The sequence below is a fragment of the Dicentrarchus labrax genome, unplaced genomic scaffold (assembly GCF_905237075.1).
Source record: "Dicentrarchus labrax unplaced genomic scaffold, dlabrax2021, whole genome shotgun sequence".
NCBI classification, from domain to species: domain Eukaryota; kingdom Metazoa; phylum Chordata; class Actinopteri; family Moronidae; genus Dicentrarchus; species Dicentrarchus labrax.
Genome location: NW_026136719.1, coordinates 2,475,122 through 2,492,621, shown reverse-complemented (window position 1 = coordinate 2,492,621; position 17,500 = coordinate 2,475,122). Strand labels below are relative to the sequence as shown.

Here is a 17,500-nt window from a genome sequence, read left to right as displayed (position 1 = left end):
GTTATATATTAAGTTATATTGTGTTATGTTATATATTAATGTAACGTTAATAATTTTAAAAGTTTGGAACTCAGTATGATAAACTTCTGACAACCGGACAGTGAACGCACCTCGGCCGGGCTAACCGTTAAGTTCCGGTATGTTTTACCTTCGTCAGCCGGTTCCACTCTGCTCCGGTTCCTCTCTCCTCTTCCTCCGTCCTCTCCTCCTCTCCTCCTCCTCTCCTCTCCTCCTCTCCTCCTCCTCTCCTCTCCTCCTCTCCTCCTCCTGTCGGAGGTTCCTCAACCGATAAAGGGTCGAGGGTTTTAGACGCCATCTTAGAAACTGTTGGTTAAAAGCTGCTGTTAGCTTTACCGCCGCGGCAGTTACCATAGCAACAATGGTGCCTTCAGGAGCAGTGGGACGTCAGACAAACATGTAATAAACAATTAAAAGTGTGAAACAAGCTTTAATTTTAGCTTTCCCCTCTTTTCTCCTTCATTTCTCAGCAACACTGATGGAGGCCAACACTAACATGCTGAACATATTTCCCCCTGGATCAATAAAGTATATCTGTCTGTCTGTCTGTCTGTCTATCTGTCTGTCTGTCTGTCTATCTATCTATCTGTCTGTCTTTCTGTCCTTCTGTCTATCTATCTGTCTTTCTGTCCGTCTGTCTGTCTGTCTGTCTGTCTTTCTGTCCATCTGTCTGTCTGTCTCTCTGTCTATCTGTCTGTCTATCTATCTATCTATCTGTCTGTCTTTCTGTCCTTCTGTCTATCTATCTGTCTTTCTGTCCGTCTGTCTGTCTGTCTGTCTTTCTGTCCATCTATCTAACTGTCTGTCTATCTGTCTGTCTTTCTGTCCGTCTGTCTATCTATCTATCTATCTATCTATCTATCTGTCTGTCTGTCTGTCTGTCTGTCTGTCTGTCTATCTAACTGTCTGTCTATCTGTCTGTCTTTCTGTCCATCTGTCTGTCTTTCTGTCTATCTGTCTGTCTGTCTGTCTATCTATCTGTCTGTCTTTCTGTCCGTCTGTCTGTCTTTCTGTCCGTCTGTCTGTCTGTCTGTCTGTCTATCTATCTATCTATCTATCTATCTATCTATCTATCTATCTATCTGTCTGTCTGTCTGTCTGTCTGTCTAGAAAACTTTAGATTTTGATTAAGAACACGTGGACATACAAATGATGTTGTATTAGTCTGTAATCAGTGACCATGGTATAAGACTGAGACTGACTCTGTGTGTCTGTCTGTGTGTCTGTCTGTGTGTCTGTCTGTCTAGATGGTATAAGACTGATAATGTCCTTCGAGGTGTCCATTATCTTCAACAGTCAGTCCATTTTTGCTGTTGCACATTAGTTTGAGACAGAGACACATTAGACAGAGTTAGTTTGTGTTTAATCAGATTACCAGGCAGCAAACCGAAAGTAAGACTCCAGCATAATGCACGTTGCACAGAGCGTGGTAGTACCGGATGGTGGATCCGGAATAACCTGCAGTTCAGTCGTTGGCCTCTAGAGTCCGGCTCAGTGACTCTGTGAGGTCTGAAAATAACATGTGCACCAAAACAAACAGCCGATCGTGTCACAGTCTGTATTTGGGCAGTTCTCAGAAATGCGGCACACTGGATTCTTGGAGCCGGCCGGCTGACTGAAGACATGACGCTTTCTGTCGCTGCCAGCCTGCTCTTGGCTCATAGACGGTGTGCTGTAATAGGCTTTTGTTCACAGCAAGCTGGAGGCATGTTTGGCACGCCGAGCTGCAATCGGACCCAGCTTGAGTAATTGCAGTCAGCTTCTCCCAGTTAGGATTCCTTCAATGTTCATGGTTCATTCTTGTGGTGACCCCCAAGGATCTATCCTAGGACCCCTGCTCTTCATCTTATACATGCTGCCACTGGGTCGTGTCATCAGCCGACACGGCATCTCTTTTCACTGTTATGCTGATGACACTCAGTTATACCTGCGAACCAACCCCAACCTATGCTCTACCCCGGTCCCTTCATCATCATCTGCTCCCTCTTCACCATCATCTCTAGCCCTCTCCAACTGCCTGGAGGAGATGAGGGCGTGGATGAGTCACAACTTCCTCCAGCTGAACAGCTCTAAAACTGAAGCCATACAAATTGGCACCCTCATCAGGTCCAGTCATCACCCATAACCACCATCTCGTTCTCCGGTCAAGTACAGTTTATTAGAAGCTAATATATGGCCACCGAAGAGGAGTGCCTGTGTTGCACGGAGTGGGACCTGTTGCGTCGCGACACCCAAGAGACGCAGTGTTTTGTACAGTGTGAAGATTTCCCCTCTCTGATTAACAGAGCTGCACTCGAAACTTTTTTCCATGTCCCGAAAATAAATTGGAGGCAGCGAGTCATACCGGAGGGACCAGATGGACAGTTATCCACTGAGTAACTAGACGAGTTGTGTTTTACATCGGTGCGATTATTTCTGATATATTGAGCAAATTACATTTGTTTTAGTTCACATCGCCAGCTGGAAGTCTTTATCATTGATCTGCATGAATGACCGAACCCCTGACTGTTCCCAAGATGGCGCCCGCCTGTATACGAGAACTACTGTTGTTCTAAACTATCTTTTTAATAAACTGTTTGTACACTTACAAAGTTCTCAATGCTTTGGTTTACAGGTAGGGGCCCTCATTATGCTACCGTGTAAGTGTGGTGCTATTTTGAGTCTTGTTTGTGGAATAGAAATAGATTTCTCTTCACGTTACTCGGTGCCCTGTTGACTAGCGTTATAAGCTAATTAGCGGTTTGTGCTAAAACCGGTCACGGTTGATTCGCATGAAAACATATCCCAGAGACCGGACCAACTCGGTACACGTGTTATTAACCCCAGGGTCATTTTGAGCCGGAATTGTCCTTTAACAAGCTAGTCACTGGACAATGAATGAAAACATTTAACCAAGATGGCGTCCCGCATGGCATGAATAAGCCAACTACGGTGTCACGTAAGGGACAAACTTCAACATTTGCAGTATTCACAGAAGAATGGAGGGCGCAACAGTGTCACCCTGTGGAGTATTTAGGCTACTACCTTACATTTCCATAATTTTAAAGGTTTTAGATTTGCCTGCTCTGTATATAAAAGTCTCCAAGGTGCTGCCCCACCACCGCTGATTGACTTCATAAAGAAAAGGACTCTGGGAGGTATGAGCACCAGGGCTTGTGATAGAGGAGACTGTGAGATTCCCCACAGGCGTACCGCGTATGGGAGGAACGTGCTGTCTATTGTGCTGTCTATTCCCACAATAAGGGAATGCCCCCGCATACCCTTCTTTTAAAGGACAACTAAAACAATGGCTCAAATCCAATCACAAGTGCGACCACTAACTGGACGTGACACTAATTGAACATTACTTTTTAATGTATTGTTATATCCTGTCTGGGTCTGGTATTTTTATGATTGTGTATAGAGTTGTTCCGATTCCAATACCAGTATCGGGAATGCCTCCGATACTGCCGAAAATGCTGGCATCGGTATCAGTGAGTACTGGAGTCCAGGCACCGATCCGATACCACGTAATTTATTAGAAATAGGAATCCATTTACTGGTTAGCTCTGTTAGCTCCATTCAGGGGCACCGCCAGGAATTTTGGGCCCCATGACAAAAAAATCAAATTGGGCCCCCTGTGTGCAGCTGTTGTCACCACATCTCTAGGACCTAACTGTCCCATCAAAAGCTTTACATAACTCTAATTAAAGGCTTGCAACTGTCTTGCTTCTTGTAGTTCAATACTAGTACTAGCACAATATTTACTGCTGGTGATTTGTACATGCATGCAGTCTGCATACAGTATGCAGTTCACTATTTGATAAAAGATTAAAAGCAACCATAAAAATGTGCTAAAGGCCATCTTTTACAGTCTCACTGTATTTTTATTGTAACATTTCAACATAGAAAATTATCTTAATGATATTAATTATGAATTATTATTATGAATTATTATTATAATAAAGTCTGTATCTATAGATGTCATTCCATAATTCAATCTAAATGAACGTATCAAACTGGATTATTTTAATATTGTCTGTATCATGCAGGCTCAGGTAAGCTACTCACTGTTTCCAACTGTCCAGCATCCAGTACAGACAGTAGGTTGTTGTTCTTTTATTTTATTTCATAATGATCATTATGTGAGAAAATAATTGTTATTAATGTGTTTGAATTTCTGTCATTAATAAATATTTCATTTTCCTTTTTGTAATGGTAAAAAGAGCAAGAGAGACAGAGAAATCCCCACAGACTCCCTGCAATGATGCTAACTGGCCTGTCATTGAACACAATGTTGCTCACCTTCACTGAGACAGGGAGGGGTACAGTGATGGGGAGACAGGGAGGGGTACAGTGATGGGGGGGACAGGGAGGGTACAGTGATGGGGGGACTGGGAGGGTACAGTGATGGGGAGACTGGGAGGGGTACAGGGGGGGTGCAGTGATGGGGGACAGGGAGGGGGACAGGGATGGGGGACAGGGAGGGGTACAGTGATGGGGAGACAGGGAGGGGTACAGTGATGGGGAGACAGGGAGGGGTACAGTGATGGGGGGGACAGGGAGGGGTGCAGTGATGGGGAGACAGGGAGGGGTACAGTGATGGGGGGACAGGGAGGGTACAGTGATGGGGAGACTGGGAGGGGTACAGTGATGGGGAGACTGGGAGGGTACAGAGACTGGGGTGCTGCTGACTCATCTGTTGTTAAGTCTGCTAAAAGGGGCAGGGACAATGATTTAATATGAATATGTTGCTAAACGTTTCCCTGAACTGATTAATGGTGATTAAATGTAGGCTGACACTAGTCTGTAGCTGTATCTTATTTCACTATGGACATTAAGCCAACAGGTTAATAGCACTCACAGACTATAGGCTCCTTTCTTGGTGAAACACTGGGTTACAGAGTGACATCCTTTCCTTTGTCTTTCCTCTCTCTCTTTTCTCTCTTTCCTTTATGGAAAACCAGATGTTGATTTACTAGTTAACATTGTGATCACTGTAGTTCTGGCCCATCTACTGACTGCAATAAACACAGTCACTGATAAGTGCTCTAAAGCAGGACCAAACCATTTCATGCAGATACAGGGGGGTGGTCGGTCAATATGGATGTTTACTTTTTGGTCAATGGGGATATTTAACTTTTTGAGATCAATCAATAGCTTTTAGAGTAGATTAGATTCCAAGAACAAGCCTGTGTGTGGTCATGTGATTTCAGAGAATTCGATTTTCAATCGAAAGTGAGAGTAGATTCAAGTTTCATTTTGAGACTGGTGGTTTATAAAAGGGCAGAGGAGAGTCCAGTCCAGTGTAGAGAACAGAAGAGTCCAGAGACTGCTCCCTGCCCCAGAAGGTAAGAAAACTTTAAACCCAAAATAAACATAATGAAAACTTTTTATTTAATAGATTAAATGTTTACAGAGAACACATCAATAACCTGCTGTGTAATATTCAATATTTCAGTTTCTATTCTAACTGATTATTCCTGTAGATTTTAGTCTGCAGTCTTATATTTACATTTTTTATTTCTATATTTTATATATTTATTTCTATGAAGCACATCACCTTGATTAATAATGATATTTTGTTGATTCATTTTGAGACCCTTGGTTTATTATTTGGGTAAACGAAAGTACAACAATACAGAGGGGGGGGGGTAGGTGCACAGCAACAACTATACTATACATTATTATACTAACTAATAGAAATGACTAATGATGATGATGATATCCATGAAGATGGGAGATAATTAACAGTGTTGGGCAAGTTACTTTAAAAAAGTAATTAGTTACAGTTACTAGTTACTTCTTCCAAAAAGTAACTTAATTAGTTACTCAGTTACAAATTATAAAAGTAACTTCACTAACTACTGCTTTACTTTCAAGTAAATTTATGAATGCTAAATGTGACCCCACCTCCACCCCTCTTTAACGGAACTTAAAATACATGTGCATGTTCAATTATTTATGATAAATCTGAATATTATAATGAGATGGACACTTAATACATTATTAACAGAAACAATGTACACAAATCTAAACTATTTTAATGTTGCTGTGGGACAAAGTGAGACTAGCCTCCAATCAAATGCCATGTATGTAGATATTATGTTTATATAGTGGATCCATACAAATAACACAATAGATGTTTTGGAACTTTTTATATTTATTGCCCCTCAACAGGCCACAACTGGGCAAAATTCAATTATGCTTGTTAAGCACTCTCCCAAAAATAAATAACAAATATATACACTCTTTGTAGTGCAAATAAAACAAAAAAAAACTTCAGACAATTGTCTACAATTGTAGATATACTGTAGGCTACTACTCGAAAAAGTAGAACAGTGTAACAATATGAGGTGCTTTCAATCTAACTGAAAAGTACAATGTATAGCAAAACTAAGGAATCCAAATATAAACAGGTAATACATAAAAAGAAATCTCTTTCTCTGGCCATTGACAATCTCACTTCAAGAGGCTGCAGCCAGCCAACAAATAAATCTAAATTAAATGATGCTCTTCAAGCAATGTACCAAAAACGTATTCAGACAATATATACACTCTTTTTAGTGCAAATGTAATAAGATGCAACACAACTCGCCATACCTGTCTCTCGTTGACTGACTCGATTGTGTTGTTCGTTGTGTGTCCGACTATGCGTGCTCTCGAACACCCGCCCAACTCTACCTCTGATTGGCTGACCATGGAATTTTACTCAACCTCAGCCAATCGTCAGCATTTATGCGTTTGTCTCATGCACTGCCCACTAACCAAGGAAGAACAGTAAAAAAAAGTCTTTGCCTCTAGGCTCAGAGATCTAGTTGGTCTGATTAAAAAAACAGCTTCAATTATAGTAACGCGCCGCATTGTTTGGCAGTAACGGTAACGGCGTCATTAAGATAGGAAGATCAAAGAGGAATGTCTTAAGCCTACTCTTGAATGTGGTGAGGGTGTCTGCCTCCCGAACCACAACTGGAAGCTGGTTCCACAGGAGAGGAGCTTGGTAACTGAAGGCTCTGGCTCCTGTTCTACTTTTAGAGACTATAGGAACCACAAGCAGCCCAGCATTCAGAGAACGTAGTGTTCTGCAGACTTTAGTTTTATGACATCTACACTATTGGCCAATAATGTGGTCGTACCCCTCTTCGAGGCACACTGAGGCCAAATGCCAACAACGTATATGCCAGTCTCTCCTGCTTTAAAGCAGGGGATAGGCTGTGGCTCAGAGGCAGAGCGGGTCATTCCTAAATCGGAAGGTTGTGGGTTCGATCCCCAGCCCCTGGTGCCACATGTCGAAGTCTCCTTGAGCAAGATACTGAACCCCAAATTGCTCCCGATGCCATGCATCGGTGTGTGAATGTGTATGAATGTTGGTTTCTGTTCGATGGACTTTGCCATCACTGAGTGAATGTGTGTGAAAGGGTGAATGTGGCACGTAGTGTAAAAGCGCTTTGAGTGGTCGGAAGACTAGAAAGGCGCTATACAAGTACAGGTCCATTTACCATAGGCTGACATCACCACACCTGTTTTTTGTTAAAAAAAAATATGCATACTGTCAGCGAGCTAAAACAGTTTAACCCTCTCCATTGGAGAAAGCAAATAGCTTACATAACTAGTAAACAATTTGTGCTAGTTTCCTGTCTGTGGATATTTCCCATCAGACACCAGCATTTATTTGTCATTTGACAGATAAAAATAACACTTATTACTGTACAAAAATACAACTTTATCAGTGATTTGGGTGAAACTAGATCATACTCAATCATCCTGCCCTAGCCCTCTACCCCCGTAACCCCCTCTCTTAGCCACCCACCTCTGAGGTTTCTCTCTTTTAACAGGCAGTTTTTCCTTGCCCTTGTCTCCAAGGTCTTGCTCATGGTGGTACTGTTGGGTCTCTGTAAATAATGTTATAAGGAGTTCGGTCTAGACCTGCTCTATTTGAAAAGTGTCCTGAGATAACTTCTGTTATGAATTGGCGCTATACAAATAAAATTGAATTGAATTGAATTTAATAGAACATTCACTGAACTCACATCAACAATGTTTATACTGTGAAAGTCTGAACACAACCGGATGTGCCGAATAGATACATACTCTCTGGTTTTCCCTTTGACGTCCTCCGGCTGCTCTGACTCAACTCCGCTAACTGCTGCCATAGTTGCTGTTAGTTAACTGCTACTGTAGCTTACCAAACGAGGATCAACAGCCTCTTTGTGGACACTGACGGACCGGGATGAAACTCAACCTCCAAGACAAACAGAGACAGTTTGAAGACAGTGGTACCGAAGTGATTTAATGCATTTCCTGATGGATTACTAAAAGTTGCTAACTGTTGCTAATGGTAATGTTAACTGCCATTAGCTAGTTAGCTCATGGGGCTAAGGAGCCAAACCAGACAAAAACCCCACCTCTGTAAGGAATTTCCCTGTCGTCAAACTGTCCTCGGTTGACATCAGATGCTATGTTGTAGTGTATATTTAAAAAAATTTAACATTTGTGGGGCCTGAGCAGAGTTTTTTTTTTACTTCTGTTAAAATTACAGTATGTATATATAAATATGCAATCTTTTATTGAATTACATTTTTACAAGGGTGTCTTATTTTTTAGTGAACTACTCTCTTTCTCATAAAAAAAATCAAAGCAGCAGGAGTTCCTGTTATGAGTTGTTATGTTATTAAGTAATTCAAATTGATATATATTTTTTTCTTTCAGGGAAACACAGGTTGCACAGGATCATCACTTAACTGCTGAATCAACTGCTGAATGAGTCATATAAATCATCAAAAATGGGGAACCTTCATCCAGAACCAGTGTTCAGGTGGAGATGCTGCAAATGTGATAAAGTCCTTCCTCCAATCAGAGATCGTCACCGAAGTACTGTCCATGGACGGAACGTATTGGTATACAATGGAGGTGAATACTACAGCGAAATACATTATACGATATTATTATTACCATTCCCCTTGCGTTTTTTTGAATGTGAAGGTTGCTTTCATAAGCCCACCAGGGATCAAGAGGAAATGAGGAGAGAGGAGGAGAGGAGAAGAGAAGAGGAGAGAAAGAAGAGAGAGGAGGAGAGAAAGAGGAGAGAGGAGGAAAGGAAGAGAGAGGAGGAACAACAGAGGAGAGAGGCTGAAGAGAAGCAGAGAGAAGAAGAACTGAATCAAAGACTACAAGAATCGCTCCAACGAGCCAAAGAGCAGCACCAGAATCAACTGAGACACATTTCAGAGGAACGTGAGTCCAAGCCATTTGTTCTAATCAGACATCAGGATGAGTTTGAGGATAACTGTGACTCAGACAGCGACGAGCTTCTACAAATCCTCTCTTTGAAATGCCAGTTCCCAGTTCCAGATCTCAGTCTCACTCAGCTGACAGATGATCAGCTGGGGAAGATCCTCTCAGTCCTGGACCAGCTCCTGTTTGATGAATGGATCCGTGCTCCACCGTCCATCAGCACTCTGCAGCACACTCAGGTCTTCATCACCGAGCTGTGTGTCCTGTCTCTGGACACATCCCAGGAAGTTTCACTACAAAACATCTCCAATGGTGTGCAGTCCCTGGTGGAGTCCATCAGCCAGTCAGCATGTAATTTTTCTGAGAGTTTCCTGCTGACTCAAGCCCTGTATCTCAACCTTGTGCACTGTCTCAAGGATTATGGCAGTCCTGATACTGATGCAGTCCTCATAGCCAAACACTGGGCTGAAGACGAACTTTCCACTGAGAACCTCTTTTTTATACAGTTCCTGAGCACTCTCACATCATCGCTGCAGAGTGTTGTTGATTCTGTGTTCATTTTGAAGATAGAGATCGAGTGCTTGAAGCTCCTCTTATCCACACTCACTCATCTGAACGGAAAGGAAGCCCACTCAGAGTCCATTCAGATGCTCCTCAGACTTGTGCAAACAAACCAATGGACCCCAATGGAGGCATTAACCCTGCTTAGAGCCCTGTCACAGAAATATGCAGACGATGTTTTAATAACTGAAGTCCTTACATTGGTACAAGTGCATGACTTATCACCACAGTGGATGGATGAGTCCGGGCACTCTCTCATCCAGGCTCTTGACTTTGCTGGCCCTGAAAGATTCCATCAGGATTTCCAAAAGACTTTGAGAAAGACAGCTGAGAGCAGTCTAGTTGTAGCTCTAGAAGAATTAAAAATAACATGGGATTTTGAAGATTCAGTGATTGATATGATAAAAAACATCACCACTGGTGTCCTGCAATATTCAGAAAATGCACCAAAAGACGCCCCATTAATGAAAGATTCCTTTAAATGTGTAACATTCAATGCAGACCACATACAGAAGTCCCTGTCTCAGCTCTGTAAAGCAGTGTTTGACACAAAAGGCTGGTGGCCCACAGTGAGGCAGATGCTGCAGTGGTGTGCGTTGGTGCTGACTCAAAAGAGTGGAGCTCTACAGCTGGTTGGTGTGGAAGAGGACCCGTGTGTCACAGCCATGTTTGCAGCCACACGAGTCTGCACGGGAAACAAAGTGAACATCGTGCTGAGCTCTGATGCTCACTCAGAGGAGCGAACTGAGGACTGGTCTGACTTCTACAAGAACCTTGGAATTTCTCTCAACACAAACATGAAGAAGAGGAATGAATCACACAGGGATGTCTATGAAGTGGACATTGTGTACGGTACCATCAATGACTTTGTCTCTGATTACCTCCAATACGGTGCAGAGGTGATGGAGGCAGGGAACCCGCTGCTTAGTCGTGGATTTATCATTGAAGAACAAAGTCTGAGTTCTTCCCATAATCTGGAACTTTCAAGGCTCAAGGACAATGATTCCCTGGTGTTTGCTGCAGAGGTCCTGCAAAACCTCATGGGTAGATTTCACAGTGAAGATATCGAACTGAAACAGAAGTTTATTAAAGCTCTTTTTCAGGTGCTGCACACCAACCTCAGCAAAGACACAAACACTGACAATAAAATCATCACCATCTTAAAGAAAATATCTGGACAGGGACTGCCTTCTAATGAAGTCTTCATTCTGACCTTCCTGGAGAATCTCCTTAAAGTGGTCACTGAAGAAACAGAAAGTGAGAAAAACAGAACATCTCCTGCAGGCAGATGGTGTCTGGAGATATTATTTGACTGTGTGGATAATTTCCAAGCATCAACAACTACAAAAGAACTCTTCCAGATAGTTTTGAATATCGAAGCACAAGGACTTTGCTCACCAGCAGAGGCCTTAAACCTCCTTGGAGCATTAACTGACCACCATCATGATCAAGACTGTATCTCCATCATGAAGATTTTACATTTAATGGAAACATATCAGGTTTCTACCAAGTGGACAGATGAGAACAACAAATCTCTCCTTCAGCTCTTAGAGTCTTCTAGAACTGAAACTCTGATCAAGCATTTAGAAGAGAGCCTTAGAGATGAGAAAGCAAAAAGCATTGAGACTCTTTTTGATGAAATACGGCGGATGAAAGACATTGATGAACAAACCCTGAGTAAATCATACAGTGTAGTAACTCATGTAACAAACCTGATCAAAACCGGTGAAATCAAAAAGCACACAGATGTACAGCGAGCTAGGGATCTGAGTCACAGCACTGACACAGAAGACCTTCAGGAAGTCCTGGCAGTCTTATGCAATGCTGTACACCTGCAGATGGCTGAAGGGAAGTGGTGGCCCAGGAACAATCAAATGATAAGCTGGTGCCTTTTGGCCTTGTCTGACACTGGGAAGCTCCTGGAGATGGGCACTGGAGAAGGAAAGTCGTGTGTCATAGCAATGTTTGCAGTGCTGCGTGTGCTTAGGGGTGAAAAGGTAGATGTGGTGTCCAGCTCTTTTGTGTTGTGTCAAAGAGATGCAAAAGAATGGACCAACTTCTACAAGTTCTTTGACATAACAGCTGACACAAACACAAACAAAACTGAAGATAATGATCGTAAGGAATGCTACCAGAAGGACGTGGTCTATGGAACTATCGAGGCCTTTGCTGCAGATCATCTTCGCCAGATATTTGAGATGAAGGATGTCAGGCCTGATCGCAGCTATCAGTGCATCTTAATCGATGAAGTGGACTCACTGCTGCTGGATCAGGGAGTGCAGCTGACCTACCTGTCCAGCCCCATGGTCTCAATGCAGCACCTGAACGTTATTCTGGCCATGATCTGGGGCCACGTCAGCCAGTATGGCTTCCTGTCTACAGGACGCCAGACATTTGTTCAGGGTCCTCCTGCTTCATTCTTCAAGGCCATTTTTGACTCAATAGACACAGAAGAAACTGAAATTAATGATCCACAGGGCATTTTACTCATCGCTGAAGAATGCAACACAGTGCCAAAAGGATTTACAGAGGACTTCTACCAAAGTGAAAAGGATGAACTTCTCAAGAAACTTAAAACTGTGAGTCAGGATGCTGTGGTAGATTTTTTCAAAGACATTGAGCAGTATGTCCCCTATGGTTTTACTGTTTACACTCTAGATGACGAGGGATTGCTCAGTCTTAGAAAGCACAGCCCATACAACAACCAGGACATTCAAGAACTCACATTTCTTGTCCTGGAGGAAGGACTGTGCTGTCCTCTCTATGATTCAGAAGAAACTCTCATCAAGCCCATTGCAGAATTAATCTCAGAGAGGCTTCAGTACACCCCATGTGCAAACAATAAAGACAAGATCAGCATTCCTGGATTCTTGAAGAATCTGGTGGAGAAGAAAGTGTCAGTGTGGGTTCAGAATGCCTTTCTGGCAATGCAACTGACGGAGGGACGGGAATATGTTGTAGAAAACGACAATGTCTGTCCTGTGGATTTCAGATCCACTGGCATTGTAGAGCTCAATAAGAAATGGGGTGATGGTCTGCAGCAGTTTATTGAAATTAAACATCAAATTAAACTGAGCACAATTTCAGTAGTGACCAACTACATTTCAAACATCTCCTTTTTTGAAAAGTATAATGGGAAGATATACGGAACAACTGGGACACTTGGCAGCAAAACAGACATTCAGTTTTTACAGAAGCTATATCCAAATCTCTCTGTCTGCAAAATGTCAACATTCAACAGAAAGAAGTTGTTTGAGGTCAAAGGTACACTGAAGACCTCAGCTGAAGAGTGGAAATCTGAAATAAAACAGGTAGTTATGGCTCAGATTTCCCCAAATTCATACAGAGATGGAAGAGCAGCCCTGGTGATCTGCGAGACTATCAACAAAGCCAAAGAGATCTACGAAGAGCTGAAAAGCAAAGCCAAAGAGATCCATGAAGAGCTGAAAAGCAGCATCCCAGTTGAAATCATTCTCTACTGCCACAGTGACAATGACAGTCTGAGCAAAATAAGTAAGGAACTTTTTCCTGGTGATGTCATTGTTGCCACAAACCTTGCAGGGCGTGGCACAGACATAAAAGTGTCCAAACAGGTGAACAACAATGGAGGATTATTTGTGATCCTCTCCTTCCTTTCTGAGAACACAAGAGTGGAACTTCAGGCTTTTGGTCGAACTGCACGCAAAGGTAAACCTGGATCTGCTCAGATAATTATGTCCACTGAATACCTGCAGCAGTCTTTCAGGACAGTGTCTTCTCTGGAAGAAGCTAAGAGCATGAGGGATAGACTTGCAGCAGAAAAGACAAATAACATGATGAATGATGTAACTGAGTTGAGACTTCGGGAGGACCTGTTCTCAGAGTACTGCAAAACTCTTCAAGATATTCACGAGAACACAGATGGAGATGACAGAAGAGCTGTTGTTGCCACCATGAATGACTTCTGGGGGATTTGGCTGCAAATTAAATCAGAAGAAATTGAACAGTTGAAGAGAGAAGAATTGCAGAAGAGTTTGAAAGATGATTTGTCATTGGCAAAAAGTCAATCTCAGAATCAGACTTCACCGTGTTCCAGCATTTATCACTACATCAAGTTTGGAAATATCGCACTGTGTGAAAAACAGTGGGACATCAGCAGAAGGCTCTTTGAAAAAGCCATGAAACAAGATGGAAGTTGGGCAGCTATAGCTTTCTACAATCATGCATACTGCACCATAAAGCAGAGGAATGGAGATTACCTCACTCAGGCCAGAGATGATCTAACAAAGGCACAGGAGTCTCTGAAGTATCTCAGTGAGGAATCCATGATCTGTCTGCAGCTTGTAAAAATGTCCTCTGCAGACTCAGCCAACAGTAACCCTACCAGCCTAGACAAACAGTTCACAACCAAGTGCACAATGTTAGGTTACATTGACAAAAACATTAGTGAGGCCATCCAAAAGCTGGATGAAATAAAAGAAAAAGACAGGGATGCAGTGGCCGTTGAATCATCAATTTTCTCTCTGGTGTCGAGTGCTGATGAAGATCTCCAAGTGGAAGCCTGCAACCTGTACAGTGGAGGACTGGAATATGTATTTTCTGTGGAAGTGAAGCCTCGTTTCTCATGGGGAGGTCTGCTGGTGTTCTGTCTTGGAGTTTTACAGATTATTGGAGGAACATTGCTCACTGCTTTTACATTTGGTACCTTTGCTCAAGTCGGCATGGGACTCATCAGTGAAGGAATATCAGACTGTATCAGTGGCATAGAGGCCATGGTGACAGGAGAATTCAGCTGGAAATCATGGGCTACACAAAAAGCAACTTCTATTGGTGTGTCTCTCATTGCGTCTGGAGTTGGAAAGCTGATTGCAAAGGGCTTCAAAGCTTGTAAAAGGTCAGTTATGGCATTTGGTAAACAGCTGAAGTTGATGCCAAAGTTTCTCTCCAACCAGGTTAAAGGCGGTTTAAGTGTTGTTGCAAAGACAAATATGAAGAATGCATTTAAACTCACTGCAAAAAAAATAGTTGAGGAAGTCGTTATGTATGGAGTTGGGAAGGTAGAAAATAAAATACTGACTGACATACTAAACAGCATCAAAAATGGGGTGCAAGAGAGAATGGTTCAGGAAGTGGAATCCAACATGAAAAAAGAGTCCCTGATTACATTAGTAGACCTCATTATCCTCTCACACCTTGAGGATAAAAAGCAACTTCATGATCTCCTAGAGGACAAGAACAGAAAGAATGAACTGCTGAACATTTTCAGAAAGTTAAGTAACGCTGCAATACAGCCTTTCTATGCAAACCTGAGCTGGCAGAACAAGCTGAACTCATCCTTCTCCACAGTGTTGGACAGTGCTAAAGCCAACGCTGGGGGAACAACACATGAAATTCTAACATTGATCCAAATGTACCACATGGAGGCACTGGCATTAGACGCGATCAGTGCAGCTCTGAGCCTCTCAAGCAAGTTTTTTTCCAACCTTCATGAACAACTGAGTGAATTTCAAAGAGGAAAAGGTTTTTCAGAGAAAGTGAAGATAAATGAGCTCTCTGCTTCAGACAAAGAGCTACTGAAAGAATCCAAACAGGATTTAGCCGACATCATCAGTGCTTTATTGGCTGATGCACTGGTAGAGGTGTTCCACCAGAAGTTCTCCAGTCACATTGTTTCTCGTGTTCAAAGCCAAATAAATGGCTTCATTCACAATGATGTAAGATCTGGCTTAAATAGTGACAGAACAGAAGAAAAACTCAGAGCTGGACAGAACAACAGATACATCGCATACATGCCAAAAGCTAAACATAACCTTGAAAGACAGACAGGTGAACACTCACAGTCACATGCTGAAAAGATCAAGGACCCAAAGACTGCTGGTACCATCCTTGATATCAGAGTCCTGTCAGAAACCACCGGCACCAAGGTTGTCATCCTAACAGAGGATAGCCATGGTACACTTACCAAAATGCAGGAGCTGAGCCCTGGCACTGAACCCGCCAGTCAAACTGTGACACTGATCTACAGACCAAAGAGTGACCAAAAACCAGAAGGCCATTATGATGTGCAGATCAATAACCAGACAGTGAGCATAGAAAATAGCGACAAGGGATGCCTGTTTCACGCTTTGGCACGAGGCATGAAACCAGAGGCCAGTAAAGTTGAGATTGCTATGGAAGTAAACCGTTTCCGATCTGTGGTGGCCGACACTCTCCTCAGTGAACCAGGCCGATGGGAACCTTTTGTCAAACGCAAAGTCTGGACGGAAGAAATCAGAGGAGGGGACTGGTACATGGGACAGGGAGCAGCAAGAAAAGAGAAGATAAAAGAATCCATAAAGGCACTCGAGGAAGAGGTTGGAAAAATAGGATTATACAAAGACTTGATAAAATATAGAAATCAAAATCCAGGACTTGGACAATTCATCCATGCAGATCACCAGCCACCAGTGCAGAGTATATTGGATGCTTTAGATCTGAACAAGGACAGCGTACTAGCAAAAGTCATGATTGAAGTGGGAACTAACTCATCTAATCCGGATAACAACTTGATTCAGAAAGTGAAAGACAATCATGGCCGTGAACTTCCAGCTGTTAATGTGCCTAAAGAAATACATCTTGACTTTCTCAGTACAAAATCAGAAGTTTTTAGAAGACACTTAGCTCAAACCATAAGCAATAATGATGCTGTGGGCGCCTTAAAAGAGACTATCCTTGGCTCAATGCCCAGATTCAGGTTGGATAGCAGGAAGAACTTAAATGACTTTCAGAACAAGAACAGTAAAACCAGGCTTGAGATTTTTGAAAAAAGTTTTCAGCAACACAGTACAGAGATGGTTAATCTCTGGTACAACAAGCTTCAGCCCAAGGGCGCCATGACAGAGAAACATCTTGCCAACATAACTGACTGGATCAAAAACAAGGGCTACAATGATCAAAATGATCCACACAGGAACCAAGTCTCCAAATTCCTTTAATGAAAAGGTGAGATCACATTTATTGTTGTGTGTTAATAAAACATATGTACAGCATTCATATAAGAGTGTTTGTGGTATTAGAATAATTGATAAAGGGTGGTACATGCAGTAGAGCCACATGTTCATAGTGCAGTTGTACATCCTGTGTACAAGTTCCGGCTGTGCTTTCTGACTAATTGTCCCAACAAGGTTGTAACAGCTGACTTAGTTTGGATTAATAGAGAAAGAGCTGATTAAACTCATCAGTCTTGTCACATCGTAGTGACCTCGCCTGGCTGACTGGGCACCTGCAGTTCTATGAACTGAACTTGTTCCTCCAACACCTTTGGAAATATGTGATTGTCCTTTTCTGCACTGGAGAGCACTGTATGTGAGACTAGTGAGCGTTAACTTCTTTTTTACTTACATTCCATTACGTATGTACATAAAGTAACTAATGTTACCTAACATACTTATCTGAACCCAAACTACTAACTACTTCCGAAACCTAAACAAGTAGTTTTTGTTCCTAAACCTGATTGCAATGTTTCCTACTAGGCTTTTATTGTGAAAGTCTAACCCAAGGTTGTGTAATTAGTATTGCTGAGCTTGGTGTATCCATAGAAAGGATGCTAGAGGGATATATACAGTGTAGAGCCACTGACCAGGCGGCATTACTTGACGAGTTGGGAGTGAGAACGTGTTGCTGACTGAAGTTGTGTGCAGCCACTTCCTCCTGAGTCTGTGGGAGAGTTAAAAAAAAAAAAAGAAATATA

The 17,500-nt window shown here is 42.4% G+C and overlaps 1 protein-coding gene across 5 annotated transcripts in view; it reads right to left on the bottom strand.

Moving 5' to 3' along the window:
* Positions 1-17,500, bottom strand: part of LOC127351774 (WD repeat-containing protein 88-like) — a 37,074-nt gene that overhangs the window by 16,588 nt on the left and 2,986 nt on the right. For 4 of the 5 annotated variants that reach the window (XR_007880945.1, XR_007880943.1, XM_051379681.1 and 1 more), the window contains exon 2: positions 149-267. Coding sequence is in view for 2 of the 5 variants with exons in the window: in XM_051379681.1 (XP_051235641.1) it covers positions 149-267 (119 nt within the window). In the remaining 3 variants the exon portion in view is untranslated. The remainder of the gene's footprint in view (positions 1-148; positions 268-17,500) is intronic. The other variant, XR_007880944.1, reaches the window with a different exon arrangement.